Source organism: Pezoporus wallicus, unplaced genomic scaffold, assembly GCF_028554395.1.
Source record: "Pezoporus wallicus isolate ANWC-B61680 ecotype Strahan unplaced genomic scaffold, APGP_CSIRO_Pwel_v1 contig_6484, whole genome shotgun sequence".
In the NCBI taxonomy this organism is placed as follows: Eukaryota; Metazoa; Chordata; class Aves; order Psittaciformes; family Psittacidae; genus Pezoporus; species Pezoporus wallicus.
The window spans coordinates 2431415-2456860 of record NW_026638903.1 but is presented as its reverse complement, the minus strand read 5'-3'; the positions used below and the strand labels follow the sequence as shown (position 1 = coordinate 2456860).

Here is a 25446-nt window from a genome sequence, read left to right as displayed (position 1 = left end):
GAAACATCTGGTAACTGCTTGTCGGCAAATGAGACCTCTGTAACTGGGTTTGAGTTCTCTTACAGAAAAGCTTAACAAGGAAAAAGTCCTTCCCAAGAGTGATCTCCGTGTATAATGTATCATTTCTTTTCCATCAGCTGTGACAGACCCCTGCACTAAGGCAAATCCAGAGGTTCTTGCTTTTTGATTTTGTATTTTTGATTCTGCTTACCTACATTTTCAGGCAACTACATTTCTTACAGAACACAAATCTAAAGATACTCCAAGAATTAAAGTGCTAGAAGTAAAAAAGTTTCTATAGTTTACATTATAATGCTTATCTGCCAAACAATCAGAATGAAACATTCACTTCTTTATTTACTCATTAACGAACGTTAGCCAATGTCCTTTACAACTTCTGGAATGTTATAAAAGAAACTACAGATAAAGGGCCACATTCTGTGTACACTTATGCCAGGGGAAAAAAAGTATTTTACACACACACCACCACCCACCCCCAAAAAATACAATCAACAAATGACTGCTAAAATGACCAGCCTGCAATGGAAACTCCAAAATGTGTAGCCGAAGTAATACTAGATCAAGAACTTAGCTTATGATTCAGCTGTGGGATTTAAAGGACAAACATATGTAGTGGAGACCTTAAGAAAAAACTCCAGTCTCAATTTTTATTTTGGAGAAGCAATTCAAATGCTTTGTTCCACCCACCTCAATTATAGTAGCTGTGAACTCAAATTGAACAACAAAACCAATTTAAAACCCCAGCAATATGGACTTACACCTGCTTTGCATCAGCATAAGAGACAGATTGTGGACACGTGCAAGAAAGAATTCTGCTAAAGTTCTAAAATGCTTTTATTTTTTCCCCTGTAGGATTTGCCTTTTTTTTTCTGCTGCCACTAAAAAGCCATGACAGAGGGAGCTTAGGCATGTTGTGACAAATACTTGCTTGTTTATTTGAATCTAGTCCCTTTGGGCATAAACTAAAAGTTATCATCTATCTTCTAACGGCAGCTTGGAAGCGATTTAAAAAGCTGCAACTTTGTTGATACTGGCTGCCATTCTCAGCGTTGGATTTCAGTAATTTATTCCTTAAACCAGATGCAATTTCCTGGGAAACAGCACTTTAACCCACAGATGGGATTTTATTTCATGAAGGGAGATGGCAGTGCAGTTAGCTCTTCCTCTCCCCTCAAAGAAAACACCATTTTGGCAGTGTAAAAGTATCCAAGCCGGGAAAATTCTTGCTGCTCCATCATTCTGCTATCAGCAGTCTGACAACAAAGCACTCACAAATACATGTAGACAGTAAAACAGAAGCTATGCATGTCCTGGAAAAACATCTGCATTGATGCAGAGATCCATCCAAGATACATTTACACACTGCATCAACACCCTTGTACAGACCTTAGTCTTGAGGCACGGAATTGAGTGAGCTCCTTCTGGTTTTCACAGTATTTCTGTCTTTCTAAACTCCCTTAATTTAACATTTTCCCATTTTATTGGACTTTAAAGAAAGACTACAAAACCAAAATCAGATAATAATTAGTAAGTTAATATAAACCACGGGAAGTATCAACTGATGTGCATAATTATGAGTGTCTACAAATAAACCTGGACCCTATCTGGAGAATTTGAATTCCTGCGTCTATAATGTTCCAAGTCCCACACAAGCTCACTGTAGAGACAATCCAGATCATGGTGGTTATCCAAGAAAGGGCTAAGAAGTTAGGAGCTGATATGCAGTCTCAAGGACACATTTGGCCAAGAGAAGACTCTTGACTTCCATCTCATTAAATACTTCCTTATACTATATTCACTCAAGGAAACTTGCATGAGTGAATTTTACAGTATCATAATTAATTGAGTTAAATACCCTTAATAAATTCTTTGCTTTTGTTTCTCAGCTGGTCTCCAATACAGCTACTCCACATATAAAACACGTCCACAGCTTAAAAAAGTGTCAAGTATAGCTTTTCACTTTAAAATTTTCAATGACAGAAAACCACATGTTTTTCTAGCAGGTCTTACCTCCAAAAGTCCATCTTCAGGTAGGTCTGTGCAGTGTACAGCATTCTGAACCTTGTTCTTCCCAAACAGAGCACGCAGAGTTCCAGGTCGGAGATGACGAGCTATTTCCTATTGAACACAACAAAACCAGAAGACTGTTTTGAACCACACTCTTCCTTTATATTGTGAATGCAATGGAGTCTTATAAAGTAAAACATTACCGTGCTATCAAAATATGTGTAGTACACTATAAAAGAAAACGAAGAGAGAAATTCCAGCTTGCATTACACACATACACAGCTGTTGAAAAATCATGACCAAGACTGTGAAAACTAACTGCTTGAAACTGGCTAATCAAGCCACCGCGGTTGACATGCAGGACCCTTCATATTACAGATACAACTTCCTGTTACTTGTATTAATACAATTAGCTCATGTTAACACCTTTCCAGCTCTCAACAGAATGTCTGCCCTTGGGGAGCAGACACAAGTACACCACCTCCCCAGCACTGAACTATTTGCTTCAGAACCTGATATTTGTGAAGCCCAGCTGCTGAATAGACTCTTGGTCTTCTCCTCTGCAGTGATTTTCTGAGACTGTGACTAGCACCAACATCTGATCCCTCCTGAGGATCAGTCCAGACTCTCTCTACCTTTTTCTCTGTTCTTTGAAGTTGACATTTCAATACTCTTCTTCATCAACAAATATGTCCTTGACCTTTCTGTGTTTCTCTTACTGCAGCAGATACCACTCATAAGATTCTTCCCCTACCTCTCTGTGATGGCATACCTCCTATTTTATGCCACAGAGGACTGCCTTCATTGGCTCTCCTGTCCACCATGCTCTTTCTTTTAAGGCAAAATGCAGTTCTGCTGTAATTCTCCGCACATGTATTGTTGTCTTTTAACCCCTTTTCTGTGCCAACTGTGCTATACCTCGTGGGCCTCTCTTCCCAACACCCTGAAACATTTCTCCAAGCCTACCTCATACACAGTGTGCTTCCTATTAACATTCAGTGGTGATGGCATTAACCCAATTTTCCCTCCTTAAAACCATTAGGACATTCTTCAGTGAGTGCCTCCTGAGCACTGCTGCCTCTGAGGGGTCAGGCTCACAACAAGCTCATGCTACAGCTACTGAATTGAAAAAAAAAGAAGCATTTTTCCTTGCTAACAGAACCTACATCAGCCCCTTTCTGAAGGGGCACTGGGGACATCAGGGTGTAATCACTTTGGAAGTGGCCAGCTGGGTTTCACTGTGCCACTCCCAGATGTTTGTTTTGATGTCACAGCTGGAGGTTACCGTCCTCACAGCTGAGTCACCAGCCTGGATCATCCAAGCATTTCTTAACTGCCAGTGTCAGATGGGTTCAAAGTGACTTCAGTATTGGCTCTTGGCTCAGCTGGAAAGCTTTGCACAGGTACAGGTGAGAACCACTTGCATGATGCCCACTCTCTTCTGCGATGGCAGTGAATGTTTGAAGCTAGTCCCAAAAGCATTATCTGACAACACCCTTTGCCCACTTTCCAGCTTCACCCACTTGTCATGTCTCGTAACTAAACTAAGACAATTGGATTTTCAAGGCAAGATCTTATTTTAGCCCAGCAAGTCCTAGATATTTTCCTGTAATAACAATTAACAGTTATGGTGATTTGTTACCTAGTAACCTAGATCTGTTACCTGTGGTGATCTGCTACCCACCAGGAAGACAATTAAACCGCTTTCATGCTTGAAGTATGTCTAAACCAAAACATGCTGTGAGCAGAAGTTTCAGTTCCCCATTGTTACTGCGGGTATGTCACAGGTTGTACAGGATCTTTAGATATGGATGTCAAGCATATTTGAATAAGATACACTCAATATCAAACAGGACAGTTCAAGAGTTTGACTTTCAAAAAAAAAAATCCTCAAGGAGAAAAAAACCCTCCTCTACACGGTCCTTATAAAGGCTTGTGATAAGAAAGTCTGCTGGAGAAACAGAAGTCACATGCCAGTTAACTATGGCTATGTGACACTTTAATCAAGTCTTCCTTGAAACAACTCTTGATTCCTGTAACAACTAGGTGTTGGGAAGCCGGCAATAGCACTCGGCTTCCAATTACTTTAAAGAAAGTTTGGGCATATTAGAAAAAATTATTGCGACTATAAACTCTTTGGGAACAATTTAGCAAGAAACAGCTCAGATCTAAAAAGCTTAACCTTGGTATTTCATACTCTGTTTATTTCCCATCCATCACACTCTTTTGTTCAAACTGTTCCATCCTTCAACAAGGCCAAAAATTCTGCTTCTTATGAAACTTTCCCAAATGCAGCTATGGCCTCGTGACCTGTAATTTTTCCTAAGCTCTCATTTCTGCTTCATGACTTCTTAACAGAAGACCTCATGCTTTTTCTCTGAGACTCACTCTACCCCACTAACACTGGCAAAAACTCCTACTGTTGCAGTTCCTTCAATTTTTCAACACGGGTTGCTACACATTCTCTTGCCTTCCTGAAACTCATCAGACATCTTGTACAAAAAGGGACTCATTCTGTTCTGCCTAGGATTGCATTAGATCAGAAGTACACAAAGGTAGGTTGTCCAGCTCTCCACACTGTTAGCACCTGCTTAGTAAGAATCTAAAGAAATCTTTCTTGTCCTTAGTTAACAAACTGGACAAGAGGTAAAGCAGTCTCTGCTTATATTCACACAGCCAAACAAAGGACAATAATTGCCAATTCCAAAGTTTTTCTATTCCATTGCTTTCTTACTAGGCTAATGAGGAACCCTCAGGGAACAAGGCCTCTGTAAATGATGGAGATACAAAGAGTTGTATGGATCAGCCACAACTGTCCTTGGGTATGTACAGGGTTTCATCTGCAACAACATGGAAATGCAAAACCTCTTTTTCCTAAGCTTTCCACTATGTTTATTTTCTGGAGTATGTGCTTTTTGCATCAGTTTTCAAAAACTTTTTTGAAAGGAGAGTGGGATGATGCAAGAGTTAAGAGCAGCTACAGCTCTATCAGATGCATGAGAGGAGGGTAACGTCTGCACTGGAACTTCACGTGCAGGTATAAATGGAGGTGCCACAAACTTGAACCTCACAAAGAATACACTGTCTGCAGTAAAACAAACCAGTGTTGCTGTACCAAAAGGCTTCATATCCACTTTCGTCTTTTTCAGCAGGCTATTTGATCACACCCTACAGGCTGGGCTTTGATCTTCACCTAGCCCTTTGAAGATCCTTGCCCTACACAAGTTACAGATATATTTCATGTATCTATCACTCTATAGCTGTGCACAGTGCAATACTGCCTGTATGAAGTACTTAGCACAGTCTAAAATCTTTCTATTTCTATATGAGTGAAGGGAAACAAATGTCACCCATGCCAGTAATATGTCAAAAAGAGACTCAAATATCATAAACATACTCATAAGCAAAGCTCATTAACTGCTTTTCCTTCAAATGTCTGTCTTTTCCTAGGCTGGATGGGAAGTTATACAGTAACATGTATTCCAGCCAAAATTTCAGATTTAAAGAAAATGTAAAGAAAATGTATCTGCCATGAATATTTAATTAGGTATCTAAAAAGGCCAAAAGGCCTCACTGCCTTTAAACATTTCAGCGTGCTTTGTTGTTTAAATGGCATTTAAGGAAAAGCCAAAGAGGCGACCACTGACTGTGCAGCAACCATTCCCTCCCTCATCACTGGGAAACAGCACAAACTCTGAATGCACCAAAGTTACACAAAGGAACTTTTACAGCCTAAAATTCTGTTCTATTTGAACATGAACTAGAACAAGGGAACCTTGAAAATTCCTTACTATTCCTCTTGAGTGAATTAGAATAAAAATATGAGTTTGTGATCAAACTGTCTGCTACCCATGGTGTGCTCCCAAGGCAGGTTCACTCTTTCACATTTACTTTCAGGCCAGTATCATTCATGGGCTGCAATAAACTGCACAGCCCTCTCAAAGCCCCCAGTAAAACACCTTGTTTTCCTTCTCCATCCAAGCCCTGTGTGTCTACTCCTTGGTCATCTTAATATTCTTCATTCATCACTCTTTCTGAAGGCTCTATGTTGACTTGATCTCCCCACCTCTGCTTTCCCCACCCTGCACTCATGAAGCTTTCTGTTCTGCATTTCTCCATGCTCCACTGCTGTCATGAAAGAGATGATTCCTCTTTTCCCTTGAGGGTGCCAACTGATCCAGAAAGCAGTAGCCAGCCTCAGCCAAACAAGCAAGTGCCTTTCTCCTTTTAAAGACCAGCTACACCCTTGTCAAGAGAACAGAACACACATTAACTGTGAACAAACAAAACAATGTAAATTCCACCACTCACTGTGGAATTTGTCTATCTGAACGTTAGCCATCAGAAAGCTGACTGCCTCAACCAAGTCCAAGTGAGGCACATGAGCTTCCTCTGTAGCACATGGAGGCTGATAAGCCTTTTCAGCTAAAAAAAAAAAGGCTCCTGCAATACAACAGCTATGTAAGGTAGGTAGGATGAGTGCCTCTCTCTTCTACTCCCATCATCACAGCTCTTCAGCTGGCTTTTACTTTCAGGGGATTTTAGCACCATTCATATCACACACTGCTGGTTGTAGCAGGGAGATGTACAAAATACTCATTCCTACATAAGCCATCAGTAAGAGGTAAAATGTTAAAAGCAACACATTCTCTGTCATGCAGAGTACCATACTAGATAAGCATCTCCTGTAATGCTAATTCAAACTAAGAAACACCTTCACATTATTGTTACTGTAGGAACAACCTCAGTTGACCAGTCTGATATATCCTTCACAGATGTTCCCATCTAAAGACAAAGGCTTAACTGTCAAAACAAAATCTGTGGTCACAGATGATATTGTGCACGATACCACAAGGGCTGACTTGCCTCACCTTGACTGACATGTTTTCTTTGCAGTTCATACTCCTTCCAAACCCTAGCCAACCAATTCTGATGTGTGCCCTTCCCTACCAGTTACTTCAGCTCTGACTTGGTTATGTTCCCCAGTTTCATGCAATAAGGCACCTTGCACTCAGCATCAGCTGCTGCACAACACAATTTTCTACTCCTGTGTCAATTCAAGGTCCATTTCATCATCCCTAAATATGGTGTTAAGCCTTCTGTCTATCTCAGAGAAAAATCTACATAAGGTGCTGCTGTTACCGCTGTTAACTCTTGGTCAATGTTAAAGAGAATGCAATAGGTTTCCTTTTGCAAACCAGTGCAGAATAGAAGTCTGTTGTCGACAGTGACACATTTTCTCTTTTCTTTGTGTTCCACATGAGCTGCACCAACATCCTGTACAAATATGGAGTCATGGAGTCAGTATCAACAGCCTTACGCACACTTCCAAGGGAGTCAGTGCTATCAGAAAGTCTTTCATACTTCCCACATATCACAAAAAAATAATCAAACTAAAACAACCTCCTCCAAACATACACACACACTAAACACCCCTCATCTTTTAATCTTTATCACAAAACAAACTGATACACAGGTTCTCAAGAATCTAGAAAGATTGCATTGAAAGTCTCTGTAATATTTAGCTTAATCTTCTGTCCCCTGAGCCCTGTGCATTTGACCTAGACATTCAGGTTGTCTTCTCCTGACTGATGGCAAAATATTTATGCCTCCAATCATTTAATGGCTGTCCTGACAAGTTTCTCATATCTTTATCTGAGTCAAGTCTGTGGGCATATAGTTACGTACTTGAAACAGTGTGGCTGTAAAGGTTTGTTCAGCAAATTAACTTAACCTGATCCAGGCAACAGCAGCCAAACCTTTAATTGTAAGGCTCTGAACAGTGCAGCCCAGGATCACCTAATCAAAAAGTTCTGCAACAGTAGCAGCAAGGAACCAAACCACAGTTTATTTTGTTACAAAAGCCTACTCTGGTCTGAGTTAAAAAAGAAAAAAAAAGGAAGAAAACAAAAATCCATCTTCTTTTCTGTTTATTTTAAAGCCAGCCTACCTCTGAACTACTGCTCTGAAGGCCTGTGGCTCTTGGAAGTTTTGGTAAGGGACCTAAAATTATCTTCCGTACTCCAACGCCGGCAGTTTCCCGGAAGCTAGCAGGTCTGTAGAAGTTGTTACACTCTCCTTCTCACACTCTGCCCCTGAGGCACTTTGGTTCTCTCTGCTTCACTCCCACACTTTCCCTACCACTCCTCCTCTCTGGCAGCCCGAAGGTGCTGCACCAACTCTCTGCAGATTCTCTGCTGTGGGCAGCAAACGTGGCACATTTGCCAGCCTGAGATAGCATTTTCACTGGTCTTGGTGCTTCTGGTTTATACTTACGCAATTCTAATGAAAACTACCCTGCTCTGAAACTTATTTACCATCGTATTTGTGTGCCTATCTGCCGTTGCCAATGGGCTGAATTTAGATAAGAGCAAGCAGCCACACTTCTGAGTGAAGTGTAAACTAGATTTGATGGTGAAGCCTTGAGGATAACTTACATACCAAATGCGAGTTGGTTGCAAAATAGGAATGAAGATAAAACAGCTAGCTATCCTGTTGTATTATCTGGATGCAGTAAGGGATATTTACATTACTTGACAAGTTGGAAAAGGGAAGCATTTAACAACTGAAAAGCAACTAATTCCATAAGAAAGCACAGTGTAATTAAACTTTATTAATAGCTGCTTTACTTTAAGCTTTAAAGGTACAATACTGGTCCTATTGATGCTTTTCCAGCACCTTCAAGGCATTTAGAATTTCATCCATTTACTAATTCACCTGTGAAACAAGGATAAAAAAATACTAGCCTGCAAGGGGTATTTTGGGATTTCATTAATAGATGTTAGCAAAATATCTGGAGAGCATTCAATGAAAGTCACTATGAAGTTGCAAGACATTATTCTTAGTCCGCAAATACCTTGGCTGAGTTTTTCCTGGTAAGAACAATTAGAAATTATCTTTTCCTCTGAAATTTTTGAGATCAAATTTTACATTTGCTTAAGCAGTCCAGAAACCTGAGTGAGGCACTTTGCAAAGCAGAAAAAAACTGCTTTAAAATTCTAGAGACGCCCCTAGTTAAACCAACTTTGGACCATCCACTTCAACAGAAGACACGGACTGAAAAAAAAACCTCACAAGTCTGCTGCAAACCCCAGAAATCCTTCTCACTTGGGGCTCAGCATGGGAGAGCATACTCTGTGCCCTCAAGCCTCCCCAATCTAACAGCCAGCTTGTGCTGCCATCTCTTCCCACACAGTTGTGAGTAGCCCTGCTGGATGGAACAAATCACTCATAATCTGTGTTACAACTGTTTCTTAAAAGCCCCTGCTGTGTTCAGGACTAGCTGTACTAGTCAGTGATCCTATGCACGGTTCCTGGTCTGTAAAACTTAAATGAAGAGACATAAAGAACAGAAAATAGGAGCAGAATGGACCCCATTTTTTTTCAGAGTGAGAAACCAAGGCAGGGAGACAGTACTTTCTCAGGGGCACAAAAAAACACAGGTCACAACAATCACAAGCGCGACATCTTACTATTAGCTCAGATGTCTTGAACTCAAGACCAGTTCCTTCACTATTCTCTCTCCCTGTTTTAATGCTGCTTTAATTCCTGTGTAGCAAGCACCCTGATGATAAACCACAGTCTGCAAAATTCAGGCCATGCCAGGGTGACCCATGGGAACTTGAGAGCTGCCATGGAAACCTGAAGAACAACTGCTGCTCACCCATCTTCCACCACAACTTTGTTCTAGTCCTTTGATCTGGGAAGTCAAGGGATGCAGACAAAGGGAAAACATCTTGGGAGTAGTCCCATGTGCACATTGGATGTGGTCTATCATGCTGTAAGTGAAAGAAGCTACTAAAAATTCTGCTCAGGTGGCCCTGCAGTAGAACAGAGAATGTCGCCTAAACCAAACAGACCAGCAAGCAGCACCCCAAGTTATTCAGCAGGTTTTCAGCATTTGAATTAACCATTTTATATCCAGTTTTTTAAATGTCTTTGTTTAGTTAACAGTGTCCACAGACAATGAGACCAGTGGTACAAAATGAAAACTATTACCGCAGCTGTTCTCATGGCTTTCAGCAATTGCAGAGAGGAGGATTTAAAATAAGAACAACAATAATAATAATAGCAGCCACCATCATCAGAAATGCAAAACCACACTACTGACTGTTACAGAAGGGAAGGCTTAGGCCACAGTATCTGTTTTCACTCACTTTGAAGCCTTTAATAAGTAGCTCAAGCAGAAAATAAGTGCAGATACGCTCTCTCCACAGCATGTATTTCTTGTATTACTACAATGACATTCAAAGCACCTAGGCAATTTCAGTCCACACACCCCCTGTTGCAATGTACGGTATAAGGATATCAGCTATACTACCTAGAAAGCCAACTGATCCTTCTTAGGGGAAACCCACTCAAGAAACTGATAGATCTCTTTCCAGCAGTGATCAGATCCACTCAGATCAATCTCTTTCGTGTACCAATTTATCATCAAGAGTACATAATAAACACTTTGAGCTGCAGCTCCTTTTCTGTTTGGTTATTATTAGCTCTGCCACCAAGTTATTAACCAAGCAGAGCCTGAATAAGCAGTCCTCTAGGATAAGAAAAAAAGACACGCACATCCAGGAATTGATTATTCATAAGCTGTTGACTGAAAGACATGAAACTTTTTGGGACAGCTGCAGCCAACTTCATGATTCTCAAGATCACAAAATCATCATGGTTATATGGAAAAGTGCTCTACTGTCCTTTTTCTACATGCCTATAACTTCTTATAGTGCACATTTTCAACAAGCACCTTTGTGTGCTGACTCTTGCTAACTCCCCTCTACAGTGCTCTAGAAAAAGCCCTTGCAGCCTGTTCTACCAAATTCTACCTTGGTTTATTACTTTCTTATTATTTATTCATATTATTTCATAACTTGAAGTATATGTAACACTACTACAAAACTACTATGTTCCAAAAGAAGTCAAGAAGAATACAAGTAAAGGCCAAGGCTCAAACACACAAGATCACTGTGACCAGGATGCCAAGTAACTGGAGGAGAAAACAACATTTAGTGCAGTAACAGTTACCATTTTCTTTCCCAGACAGTGACCTCAGCACTTCCCGTATCTTCCTGGAAACACCTCTCCCTTTTTCCAAGGAAGGACTGAGGCTACAGAGAATTATTTTTTTTTGCCTCAATGCTTCCTTTCAGGGATTAATTTTTCTAGATTCAAAAACACTGCTGTCCAATGTGAACGAGTGATTTGCTGTCTGCTGTAACCAAACAGAACATAGGGGAAGCAAAGAAAACAATCACGTAAACTGAAATTAACCCAGAAGCATCATGTTCTTGAAAAGGCTCTTACCTATGTTCTCAAAAAGGATCCTCCCTAGTGCCTTTATGGACTGTATTAATTAATTAAATCTCAGAAACCACAGCAGCTACTGCAAAAAACAGAACCGTCCAAAGGAGGAAGGAGCTCGGGAAAAAAAAATAAATCAAAATCACCAAGGATGGCAGACCTCCTATGACTGTAGGAGGAGACTACAGCCTAGGGCCAGGCCTGTGTTTTCACAAAGGGGAAGAAAACTTTTACTTTTAAGAAGTATTAACCCCCCCCCCCCCCCCCCCCCCGGCAGGGTAAATTGCATTTTAATCCAGTGTAGGTGGGAGAAACAAGCACTAGACAGAACCCTGCGGATTACCTTTGATCAGCCTACCACTGTAAAATTACATTGTGAGCTTGTCCATACCAGACTGGTATCACACAATCAGCTGGTATGTTAGAAAAATACCTCTTTTTCTACAGTATTGAGAAAAAAAACTTTTCTCTTAATCTATTTAAGATATGTAAACAGAGTTACAATAAAGATAAGGTATTTTGAAACATACTGAATGCATGAAAGTATGATCCATCTGTATGAGATACTAAATCTGTAACACCACTCTCTAAAACATAGCAGCTATTCAAAATTTGGAGAACATAACAAGGAAGACACAATACAAACAGGATATGGAAGCATTCATTTTGCAAAGCAAGACCTGCAAATGGACAGTTACAACCAAAACCCCACACAGTCCAAAAAAACCACCCCCCCTCAAGGCTGAATAGACAAATTCATGCAACTCACAGCTTCTATAAGAATCTTGTGGTCACAGATGCTTAAAATACCACTTTTTAATAACACCCACCTACTACTTTGGGATGCACTCGGTCTGAGTGCAAAGGGAGCCTTTATGAACCCTAAACAAGTCTTCCAGGCTTCTTTCACACCTACTAGACACAATTAGACTTTGTGATTTCAGATTAGGCTAAATGTCTTCATGTGTCTGCAGAACTGAACGGTGCAAAGTGCTTGACCAAGAAATCAAGTTTTCTTAAAAAGTAAATATTTTAAGTACAGCTTAAACCCTTACAAAAAAGGCTAGCCCTGTGGTGCTTTGCAAGGAAAGGCCTAAAAACCTAGCTCCAGGATACCCTGGCATGTTACCCATTCTAGGGAGTAGCAAGGAGGTCTCTATGGCAGCACAGCAAGTCAAGGAAAATCAGTAACCAGTGCTGTTAATCTCCTGTAGCACATCCCTGCTTTCTTTCAGTCTCTCCCTCCACGCACATTCAGGGCTCAGAGAGCTGGGGCTGTTCAGCCTCAAGAATAGAAGACTCTGGGGAGATTTTATAGTGGTCATTCAGGGCCACTTAAAAGGGAGCTATAAGAAAGATGGGGTAAGACTTTTTAGCAGGGCCTGTTGCGATAGAACGAGGGTAACTAAAAGAGGGGAGATTCAGGCCGGACATGAGGAAAAAATTCTGGTGGTGAAATACTGGAACAGGCTGCCAAGAGAAGTGGCGGGTGCACCACCCCTGAAGACATTCAAGGCCAGGCTGGATGTGGTTCTGGGCAACCTGATCTAGTTGGAGATGTCCCTGCTCATTGTAGGGGGGTTGGACTAGATGACCTTTGAAGGTCCTTTCCAACCCAAGGTACGCTATGATTCTATGATTCTCCCCTTGCTAAAACAGGGAAAGTTATTCCAGCCTGGAACCATGTACAAGGAGCCCAAAACCAGTTCAAAGTCACAGACAGCCCAACATTAGGGAAAGACAGGAACGCAGATGGGAATCCTGAGGCTTCTGAAGTTGATGATACTTTCCGGAAGGGCATACAGAATCTTCGACAAAATGCTGATAACTTTCTGAAAATGCCCAGAAATTGCAGTTAAGAAGGTGCCAGGTCATCAGAGGATACTAAAATGTCAGTGACAGGTAGCAGAAGGAACTACAAGAAAAACCTTCATAGACTAGAAGGGCTTTGGTAGCCAGCTGAGGAAAAAAAAAACCGACTAAGCAACTGCAAACAAGATGCATATGTGCTTCAGTTTCAGTCCTCTCCCAGAGGTTCCCAGTCCCTTCTCTGCAGAGGTTGAAAGCAGCAGACTCCTCCAGCATCATACCTCTGTGGTGGTAGTGGGCTTGATAGCAGACAATGCAGTATCTTTTATTATCTACTTTACCAAATGACATCTCATCAAGGATTTATTTAGGCAGAAAAAGTAGCACTGTTGGCATGTTCAAGCCAGGTAGCTCTGGAGCCTCAGACAAGGAGTGGCAGATACAAATGGTTTTTTTCAAACTGTAACCTTGCCAACATGCTTCAACCACATTGGATTTTAAGCAGAGTTTGGTCTTGAGGGCTTTGTCAGCATTTAGTCTCCTGATGGAGACTGCCAGTCATTACCAGTAACAGCAATTTTCAACACACATGCAGCTGCCTATCAAGAACCAAAGTAAATGTACAAATTCCAGCTCCACATGACACTGAACTGCCATTATATGACAGCAACCTTCCGGCAATTAACAAGCCACATTTAAAGCAAAACACTTGCAAGCAAAAGGCTCCTCCACCACTACTACTCTGATTTTTGTTCTAATCTCTGCACAAAGACATAGTTCAGTGAGGCTGAAGTCTCTATCAAAGGACTTCCCGTCACCTCCAAAGGGTGGCTTTGAGAAGATAGTATGCAAGAAGAAGAGCTCAAAGCAGGTCACCTCAAAATTATAACCAGATCACGCATGCAAGCATGCCACAACAAAAGCACATACACACACGATTAAAGCAAATGGGGCAGCAGAGGGAGGGTATCGGGGGCTGGCAGACCACTGCAATCCCCATTCAGAAGCAAAAGAACCACATCATGAGAACTTACTATGAATACTGAGTTCATGCCTGTAAAAATTTATTATTGGATTCTTGACTTTCAGGTGCCCCTGGGGCAAGGCATAGCTTTGGCAGGAAGAATAAATATGACACTTATGTATCAGTCTTGTTTCTGGTGCAGCCAGTGCAGACTCCATCCATTTCATACCGGGAAAAGCAACTCACTGCCACAGGTGTGGTGCTTGGCATACACATAAACACAGGCTTATCTCTGACAACACACTATAACTGGGCTTTATGAACCAGCAGTGTCAGGTCTGCAAAAGGGGGCTGCACTAGAGGGAACAATCTCCCTCCACTTACACCTATTCAGTCAAAAATTACCATATCCCTCAACTAAGAGGCCTTAGCACAGTCCAGAACACATTTTCATTAGACCTGCAGAGGCTGATGTGGAAATTAAAAACTGAAAGGACAGAGTCAGATGACTGACCCTAAATAACATTTAAGCAATTCAATCATGTCTCCCACTGCAGGCTTAGACAGCAGGATATCGTAACTGGTATTGATCAATACGTTTGCTACTCTAGCTGATAATGCTCTGGCACTGAATGAAAGTTTTTATTATCATTACATGACTCAGGCTATCTAAGCAACTAATCAGTTATATAAAAATCTTCTTCATCAAAGAATTAGATTAATAAATCTTATTTCTCTTGAAACACATTATGTACTTCACTGTCAACACTCTTAGCAAAGCTCAGTAGGCTACAGGAAGAACTCATACTGAAACAGCTATGAAGGTATCTCCAGAAAATGAATACTTGGGAGCTCAAAAATAGTGTTAATATTTCTTTGTATCTTCCTCTGAACTACTTTTTATGTGATGTAATATGAAAATGTTGTGCTGCTAATGTAGTTCTAGGAATGAACAGGAACATTTTTCGTCTCACATGTAGATATTTTTCAGTGCTAATGTCGTTCTAGGAATGAACAGGAACATTTTTCATCTCACATGTAGATATTTTTCAGTGCTAAAGATTCACAAGAGGTCCATACAAACAAAAATCTTACAGCAACAAAGCTCTTCGGCTTATACTGTTTCCCTATTTAACTGATGAGATAACTGAGGCAGAAACGTATTGAACTTTTTGTCCAAGGTCACACAGTGAGGTCAGGAATGGAGCTAAAGCAGACCCCAGCTCTTCCAGCTTTGTTTTAAACCAACTAATCTCCCTTTTAGCTCTTTGGCACTGATGAAAAAGCACAAGGGACTAATACATACCTTAAAATTGCAAATCCCCAATGTAAAAAGAATGCAGGTTAGGATATAAAGCAAGTATATGAAAATCGCTTTTCAGCCTACTGGATGCAGAAATATTGCGGCATGTTCCATAGCTTTGATAATATCTCACAGCAAAAGGTACTTGAGTCATATTTAGTGTATGGCCACTATAAGTTATGCAATCACCCAGGAACAGGTACCTGATGTAGACTCCCGGAATCACATGTTCTAACCAACTTTTCCCTTGTGCATGAAGAAAGTTCAAAATAAAGGTAAAATAATTTAAAAAGAAAAAAAAAAAAGCAGAAATGTATCTGATTTCTACAGCATTTTCCAACTGTCTTACAAATACCAAGTAACCACCTCAATAATCCCATGACAAAATGTTACCAGCAGCTATTTCAACATAGAAGCTACATGAAGAAGATATGAAAACGAAGCCGTAGCTTTAGAACTCAGTAATAACAAAAGGCCTACAAGTGCTCTATCAGGCAAAAATACACAAACACCAACTAAATGAAACATCACTGCCAGCAAGCTCAAGCAGTGACAGGATTCCATGGCCACCATCCCTTTGTTCTGATGTCTTCAATTACAACCTTTGCTTCCCCATCCATGTGAAACATCAAATCAATACAGAATAGGTTGTTGGGTTTTTTCCTTACTGCTCTTAAACAGAACAGCTTTCTTGATAAAGCACACTGTGCTGCTTTTACCCCTACCTCTCCCCAGTCACTTCAATTTCTTTACAATGAAGAAGAAACATAGCTTGTCTTCTGTTGAACTTTTATTCAAGTGGCAGCTCTTATTTCTAAGTGATAGTGTGTATCAAAAGTTCAAAAGATTAGTGTTCTGTAGTAATCTGTTTTAATTAACTTTTTAACTCCTCTTTCTAACTTTCTAGAGCTACCTCTTTGCCATAGGTGTAATTTTTTTCTTTCTCGATGTAAGAACTGCATCAGTAGAAACAGAGTGAAATAGCACCCAGCACAAAAAATGTAATTTAACAATCTGCATAATAAGATTTGATAAGTCTATCTTGAAAAAGGGCTTAAATGATTCAGACACACCATGGAAAATCAGTGGAACTCAAAGCCGTTTCAGAAATCCCACTCCTATTTGAAATTTAAATATCTAAATAAAAGTGCTCAGCCGCTCATAAAATCTCAGTGTTTCAAACCTCCTAGTTTTAAGTACATAGCAAAGGCTGTGGGTGCTTCCACTCCTTGAAAGCTGCAGTCTTGTGTGGACTTCAGCCATCCTTTCCAGACAGCACTTATTAATGTTGTAAAGAAACACTATTTTCAAAATGGGCATCGGAATGGCCGCTGGCCTTTTATAGGGTTGCTGCAACAATTGACTGATTGATGGCTTGGCTTTGCAAATGAAGATTTGGGAAGGGCTTTACCCATGCTTACTACAAGCGCAATTATGACTAAAAGGGCAATGTGGGATAGGCAAATCCTGTTGGAAAAAAGGCTGCTTGCTCATTCAGGATGTTTCCGAACAAGACTTTTATCTCCTGGGTCAATCTTGAACGACCAATGTCCTGAACCGCCTGCATGCAGGGTTGGGTCTGTGGCTTCCAGTGCATGAGCAGGATTACTATTGCAATGACACAACATCAGTAGGGTAAAACATCTAGGCACGATTCTGACTTAGAGGCATTCAGTCATAAGCCCGCAGATGGTAGCCTCGCACCACTGGCTCCTCAGCCAAGCGCAACAATAAGTAAAGAGTAAATACCTGCTTATTATAGCAGATGTGGAGAAAGTCTTCCATTTTTAAGTCCTACACATTAGCCACAGAGGCATTCCAGGACAGAGAGAACGAGGTACAGAGGGATGTCAAGAGCAAGTCACACAAGTAGTCTGGGACCTGGCTGTGAGGAACAGCTAAGCTAGAGGCTGCAATCGGAAGACAAGAAAAACAAGCATCACTGCTGACCTGAAAGATTACAGAAAGTCCTCAGCCGAGACCACCAATGACACAAAACAATCCAGTTGCACTCCGGAAGCTTAAGCCAAGCACAGTTAAAAATTCTGACAGGACAGCAAGACTGCAGTAAGCCGGCTGGCCACTCACTAGAAAAGTGCCAGCATACAACAAGAATGCATGCAGCAGCAAGACCTGCAGAAAAGCATTTCTCCTAGTGTATATACTACCCACAGGGACAAATGTTACACAAGCCTGCAATCCATGACACTGAGCCCTTCAACCAGGTCACAGTAATTGTGAGGGTGAGCATGTCCAGCACAGCTCCTAACAGACAAGTATCTTTATCCCACTGCCAACTTTCCAGATTTGACAGGCCATTCATATGCTGCTACAAAAAGGGTCAAAACAGGTTTTTGGTAGTAGTCTTCTCTACAACCACATGAGAAATTTTAATGAAGTATTTATAAGCTGGTTTATAATGAAAGATATTTTTGGCAGAGAGTTATACTGACTTGCAGTGCTAACAAATTATTACCTCGTAAGCACAAAGTTCCATTTCATTTTTAGCATTGTCTACTTGGTACAAATTGCTAGGTTATTAAAGTATAATCCTCAAAATGGAACAACTCTAATTCTTCATCTTTAAACATCAGGGACTTGGACAAACCCAAACCTATTTCCAAATGACATCTTGCTCTGATTTGGGAAAATCTGAATCACCTCTTTCTGGATGCCTTTTACTGAAGTGTACCCCAACTGTCTCCCTGTAAAACCAAGAACAGACTGAAAGGGCTGTTAACATTCATATCCAGTTTAGATATCTGACTTGCCACAAAGTAATTATTCCATTTGCTATGTATCTAAGATGTAATTAACAGCACATGTGATTGGGAGAGATTCACTATGTAAGTTGAATTCTAACGCCTTTGCTCACTTCAAACAGTACCTTGCTTTGAGAGTAATCACAGTGATTTCAATGGCACTACTTGTCAGACAGAGTATTCTTTAATAGCCATAGTGACCCAAGCAGGTACATTTTGTAGGGAACTTGGTCTTCACCTATGTTTATAAACAGGTTGCACACACATCAGGATCTAGCATATATAAACAAATGAAATCCAGATCTCTCAGTGATAATGCACTATTTGCACAACTTTTATCACCAGAATATCAAGTCCATCATATCTTCATAGTCTGCATATAGCCTTGCTAGATAATGAAACTGCTCCTATGGTTCCTGCTACTCCTATTTGAGACAGATATTCTAACCACAAAGTTCACTTGCGAGCTTCTCTGATGATTCTGGATGGGAATGACAAAAAGACCACTGAGATATCCTAGTCCCTTCTTCCTCAAGGTCAACTTAACAAACGCTATCCAAAGAGAAAAATTTCAAAGATCACCCTTCAGAGCAGTTGCACATATGCTCTATGTGCCCGCAGAATCAATTTATCCACAATCCTTCTATTTCAATAGAAAACAGTAGACAGAGCTACATAACACAGCTGCCTTTCAAATGTACCATTAGTACAGCTGCTATAAAGTCAGTGCCTAGAACTTACAGCCACCTGCTTCCACCAGAAGCAGACAGGTACTCATTTTCACTTCACAAATCACAGTTAACATTTAAACCGGAAAGACAAATGGCATAGCTAGGTCACTAGAAAGAGAGGAAGAGATCTGGCAGGCAGGAATTTAGTTATCTCCTTTGCTCCTTTCCTGCGCTACCCAAAGAAGCCATCATTTTATACACCCCTCAGCTCTTCAGCTCAACAGTTCCTTCAGTCACACATGTTTTATGGCTATGACAGACCTTTTCATATGATATAGTACAGCAAAAAAGGGAAATTCCCCTTGCATAGGTACACTGCCTATAATAACTGAAAGCAGCTGTGATGTTTAAAAGCATATTTTGATTTTAACCTATCAGGAATCAAACAGGCAGAAACATGAAAAGGGTATAATAGACCTGAATAAAAAAAAATGCACCTTTGAAAGCTTTAAAGGTCAGAAACCTTAAACATGGAATTTGGAGCAAAACTGAAACCACCACACTGGGTACATTACCACTAATATCCTGCAGGTAAAACTAAGTCAGATAAACAGGTTATGCTCTGCTTACAAGATGCTAATCCAGCAGAGAAACATTTGAATGTCACCAAACAGAAGGGGGGAAAAAAGGTTTGGATAATGCCTTTAGCTTGAGCTTTCTGTAATGGAAACTCTGGATCTGAGGAAAAATATATCCTGAACAACTTGTTCTCCCCTCAAATATTAATCTGGGTGGATTCTTTCCATGGAAACTGGTAAACCCACTCAGTCTGCAACTAAAACTTCAATTCATAATCAAGAAAACATACAAACCCTGACCTCATTGTCTCCATCTTGATATTTTACCTCATGGATACTGTGTGGTATAATAGTCTTCTCTGTTTAACAAAAAACTGCAAATTTTTAGAGACAGCATTTATTGCCTGTCTCCAAATCACATGCAGTGTCACACACATCCAATTAGTCACCTCAAGAAATGAAAAATAAAAGCTAGAAGCATTACCATAGCAAACAGGTAAAAGAACTTTTACATCCTTTTTGTTCGCTTCCTTCTGAAAAACCATTCTTCTTCTGAAGAACCAGTTCTCCTTTTATAGTTTCATCCTAGCAGAATGCCATAGACTGTGGACATTTGATTTACATTTGCATGCACAAGCAGTAACTATTTGTTCCAGGGCTCTCAAGCCTTGTGCTAGAATATATGAATCTTCAACAGAGATTTTTGCCTAGATAGCTTTCCTTTCACATAAATATCATCACAGTATTTGATCATCTCTTTTAGTAACATTAGAAAAGTTGCTAGAGGATTTGCAAATTGGTCCACTAGGACTAGCATTTGACCTCCATACCAAGATAATGTTCATGTTTCCAATGAATTCATCAGGTATGTGGCAACCATACCCCACCTTGATATTTTAATTCACATCCACAGCATATCAACTTTTTAAGCACTCCTTACCACTCAAGGAAGTACTTACAGGGTCAGAAGGACCACAAAACTCTCTGAAGACTTTTGGAGGCTCAGGCTGTATAATCTCCATTGCTATGCAAGGGCCTGAACACAATTCTGTAACCATCTCCTGAAAGAGAAAAAAGAAACAAATCTGAGCTTCTCTGGGCATTAGCAAGGGTTGTATTCCTCCCCAGAATTAGACCCAAGCTTACAGGACAGGAACAAGTGAGAAATATTGGTGCATTAGGGAAAGCAAAGACATTAAACAAATACATCATGAACACAGAATACAACAAATACAACAGAAGAAATGTTTTCCGTTTTGCTACTTGGTTTAGGAGGTGGAAATTGAGGTAAATTGGATATTCACCTTCAACAGGATACGGAATAGCATCCCCAGTACTTCAAATTCTTTTGTGGGTATATCCTTATTGATCTGGGCCTGGATTTCACAGCAGTATCCCATAACTTGTCAAACTAGACTAAATCAATAGAATACACTTTACTGGGCACAAGCCTGAAAAATCACACTGTGTTCAGCCAGTTCCACAGGCAGCAATGTACTTTGCAGTGTTCCCTACAGGAAGCACAGTACACAGCCTAAATTTGTTTCCAAATATGCATTCTTTCGATGGCTTTTAGTCATTAAAATGTCTTTCGGGCTTTTGGTTTTCACTGTCTTTTCCTCATGCATTACTACAGAAGCTTGAAACACACAAAGCCAACAGAAGCTGTGCCTGTGGCACAAGCTGTTAGGGAAAGGGTACTTAATCTGGCAACATTCTTGAGGTGTACTGTTACCAGAGTCTCAGTTACATCAAAATCATCTGCTTCCCTGTAACCTCCTGAAGAGTAAAGAGACATAGTCAGTTCTAAGCAGATGCTGAAGATGGGTCTTAGTTTTCATAACCTTAAATTAACTCTGGGCGTTAGTGCAATTTGGAGTCTGTTAATAAGAGGTATAGGTTTCACAAGCAGAAAGAATCTATTTTGATGTTCTAGTCTGACTTCTTTTTCTAAATCATGTCCTTATAATAGTACACTTGTCTAGAAATCTGGCCAGGCAAGTTTTAAACAAATCAGGACAATTAACAGAATCAAAACCAATGAGGAAAGAGGAAAGGAGAAAACATTGTCAGGAAATAAAGGAGGACAGGAAAGGATAAGCAAGGTACTGCAATCACACCCACCAGCCATGGGCATGTCAAGGATGAGTAATAGCAAAGAACAAGAGCATACAGAGTGGGTAAAAAAGCAGTAGGAAAAGAAGGATTAAGTCCTCTGCCATTTATGAACTGCGATGGAAACTAAACACACAAAGACTCCAAGTTGATCATCATTGTTCCAAAAAGCTGCTGTCTTCAGAATGGATTCCATGCTGAAAGCATGGGCTTAGTCTCCCCACTTAAAGTAAGGAGAACAGTATATTAGCCAAGTGCCTCTATCATTAACCTGATCCTACAAAATGTAAGGTAGAAGCATTCCTGAGAAGGCATGGAAGGAGTGCAGACTAGTTTCATGGTCTATAATAGGAATAAATATTTTATGACAAAACTGTCTTATCACCAGCAGATTCTTTTTAACAAAGGTCAGTGGGCAATATATTTCATTCTATTAAGAAACAATAAATTGCCACAAACTCACTACTCTGTACAGCTTCATTGAATTCTGTCATCTAAATAACTATTAACAGGAAAGTGGAGAAAAACCATGCTTTTAACTTTAATTGAATCAACTGAATTCCTCCCTGCAAAATGTAGGTTGTTTTTTTTCTCTTGTTTCTCCCTTTTCTATTGTTTCTGTATCAGCACTGACATCCCACCTGCAACTGCAAACAACATGAGCCAAGTTACTCCTGACTCCTTCATTACAACAGAAAGCTGATGAGTCAAGAGCAGCTGCCATCAACTACGGCTCAGAGACAAGCAGTACGATGTGAGGAAAGCTTGAACTACCTTATGCAGTCTCACTGAGTCCAGAGTTGAATTTAAAGAGCAGACACTGTTTCTTCGGTAAGACTCCCAGTTACAGCTAAATCAAGTTTTCTTTAGCAAATAGTTTATCCACCAAATAACGTGGTTTGTGGTCAATCAGAACAGTTCCTGGAGCTGGATCAAGCTCGAACACTTTTGATTAACAACTTAGATTCTGAGCTGACCCAAAAGAATGTTCCTCCTTTTTTCTCCATTTTCTATTCTGGCTACAGTGGGAAATAGAATGCAAAACAGCATAAAACCTAATCAATAGTATGCAAAATTTCATGCAGGAGATACCAACACAGCTAACATTTTGGGCAGTTGTTGAGCTTTCTCTTTTCACAGAGAAATGCTTTATATAAAACACAAAGCCTTTATCTGATTGACTTCACCAGAAGAAAGGAGAGTATAGTTTTTGAAAAGGATTTCTGGATGCCAAGTACCTTCTGCACCAAGTTATTTTCAAATGATAAATAAAATTCAGATCAAAACAGATGGTTCTGAGTCACAGATATAAGAGGTCATATTCTTTATTCAATATCCTATTTCGCAACATATTTCTTCCTATTTGGCCTGCACTGACAGTATCTATCTCTGTTTCCATATGTGCCTTCTCTGGATTCTGTTGCCATCATCATTAGCTTTCCCACGTTTTCCTGTTTCACAGATATCCTGAATGCACGGAGATATTAATTTCATTTCAACTGAGTGCATCCAGCTCATATGGCTTGCAGGACAGAGCCCTAGATTCTCACTTTTCTTCAAATTCCATCTGCAACGTATCTGCTTTATTGACTTACCCTGTTTAAATGTCACCTTACCTTCTGAGTAACTCTCTAATTAAATTATATAACTAAAATTTGCAACTTATTAGGGGGTCAGAGGCTGTACAAGAGTTGCAGAAGATGATACAGCATTTCCGATTTGGTTCAAAGCAGAGAATTTTGCAGTACCAGAATTCCTCAGGCCCTGAAATACTGGTCAGGTATCACCATATTTGAGTTCTGCCACATACCCATAAGTCTGTCTGTCAAATCTTCCTTTGATCCTTGCCAAAACCAGTATTATCAGAGGAGACTTTAAGAGTATTCCCCAATCTGAGAGTGAACTAACAATTTAAAGACAATTCCACAGACCCTGTTGAAGTTAGACTAAACATTTATACAGAGGGAGGGGAGAGGGAACAAAAATGTCATGATCAGAGTAATATTAGCAACTAAAGCAATATTAGTAACTGTGTAGAAAACGTTTAAAAACTTAACCATTTAAAAATTAAGGATAACCTGCATAGTACATGACAGCAGTAAAGGTAAACTTATTACTATTTCTAAAATGAACCAAAATTCTCTGATAGACAGTTATATAGAAATGCAAGCTTGTCATCGTGTATTTGTTTTGTTCTGCCTGCAGTCAGGAAGTTCTATGTGACAGTACAACAAGACATAATAATATATAGAGTCTTAGACATACATTTGTATTACAGCATATCTTAAACTTCTCAAATTTTCTGAAGATCTACAGAATTCAGATCAATAAACTTAATAGCTAAAAAATGCCATCAGGAAAGCATTCAAATATAGTAGCCCCATTGTAAACAAAATAATAAATCTATATTCTGGTCAAAGCCACAACTGTAATATCAAGTCAAATGAAGGTACAGAAGTGACACACTCTCATAGCTCTACTACAATAAAATAACTTATCCAAGGGGGGAAGGACTTCATTCTGTTGCATTTTACAAATTCCTTGGCGGAAGAATTTTCACAAGAGATCTCCTTTCTTACAACACAGATAGCACAATTTTCAAGATGAGTTAGTTTATTTGAGAACAAATTAGAACCAGTCAATACCAGGTCCATAAAATACATCCTCTCCCCAGCCCAAAAAAGGACCATTTCCTTATTTTTTCTTATTTTAAACACATTCTTCTCAACCTTATGCTTACCATGTATTCAGAGACGACACCTTTGTAAACCTCGTAAAATTCTTCCACATTTGCACGTTCCATATTGAACTAAGAAAACAAAAATGTTAGCCAGTCTGCCTTAAACAATAACAAAACACAGACACATACCCCTTCTTAACCAGCAAACATTCAGAATACACTTTTAAGTTTTAATATGCAAAAGGAATGGGTTTACAGCTACAATATGAAGTTTGTCAACAACATAGCAAATGACACCACAGACAACACAGCAGACAGTATCTTCTTCCACCTTAAATATAAGTAGACAATGTAGTGTTGGCTGATGCCACTAAGACATGCAAGAGGATCTGTTTGTTGCATAGTAAAGGAAAGGGTCTATTCTTCATCTGTGGTGGGGATTTGGGTCACAGGGGGATTTCAGATCCCGAGACTTCCACAAAAATCAAAATACAGGACTACTCTTGGGAACAATCTCTGTGCCAACTTCCTTTAACTGTTGAGTGTGTTTGGGGTGTCAAAAATCTTTTAAGTATCTTTTAAAACCTTCCCCAAAATCACAATAAATATATATTACGAAAAATTAAGGGAGAATATTAACTATCTTTTATTTAATCTTGGATTAATTTTGTAAAATCTTGTAAAGATATCTCAAATTGCTTCTGAATAGACAAAAATAATTACCCCACTTCTAATTATAGGAAAACTAAGATACACAGGGCTAAAGTATCTTGCCTCAAGGTCACCCAGCAACAGGAAACAGAGCAGCTGATCAATTCAATAATAAAACACTAATATCACAAGGACAATGCTGATCCCAAGACATTGCTACACAGTCTGCACAAAAGTTTTATATTGCAGGAAGACACCTATGTGTTGCTGTGAAGCATGTACAGCACTTCTCCAACTTCTGTTTATCAGAAAAACATACACAAAAGAAAACCCACCATCTGCAGAGCTGAGATCTGAAATCCTTCATTGATGATGGCTTTTATAATCTTTCCAGCTAGCCCTGAAGAAACATAGATAAGACAGTATCCCATTTTAAAAAGCGTAATTTACAACTAGAAGGCATTTATGTCAACATATTACTTTCAAAAGCGTGCCATGATGTGAGAGGAAGCAGAGAGCAGAGCTAAGTTCATATACTCTATATCCTGTATAGGGATATATGTTGATGGTTCAACAACTAAATTCCAT

General features: G+C 39.8%; 1 protein-coding gene across 1 annotated transcript in view; it reads right to left on the bottom strand.

Moving 5' to 3' along the window:
• The window catches only part of NME7 (NME/NM23 family member 7), a 91761-nt gene that overhangs the window by 15369 nt on the left and 50946 nt on the right, over window positions 1–25446 (bottom strand). The window contains exons 8-11 of the mRNA XM_057413107.1: window positions 25194–25258; window positions 24268–24336; window positions 20372–20473; window positions 2032–2139 (exon numbers count right to left, since the gene is read on the bottom strand). Coding sequence (XP_057269090.1) covers window positions 2032–2139; window positions 20372–20473; window positions 24268–24336; window positions 25194–25258 — 344 coding nt within the window. The remainder of the gene's footprint in view (window positions 1–2031; window positions 2140–20371; window positions 20474–24267; window positions 24337–25193; window positions 25259–25446) is intronic.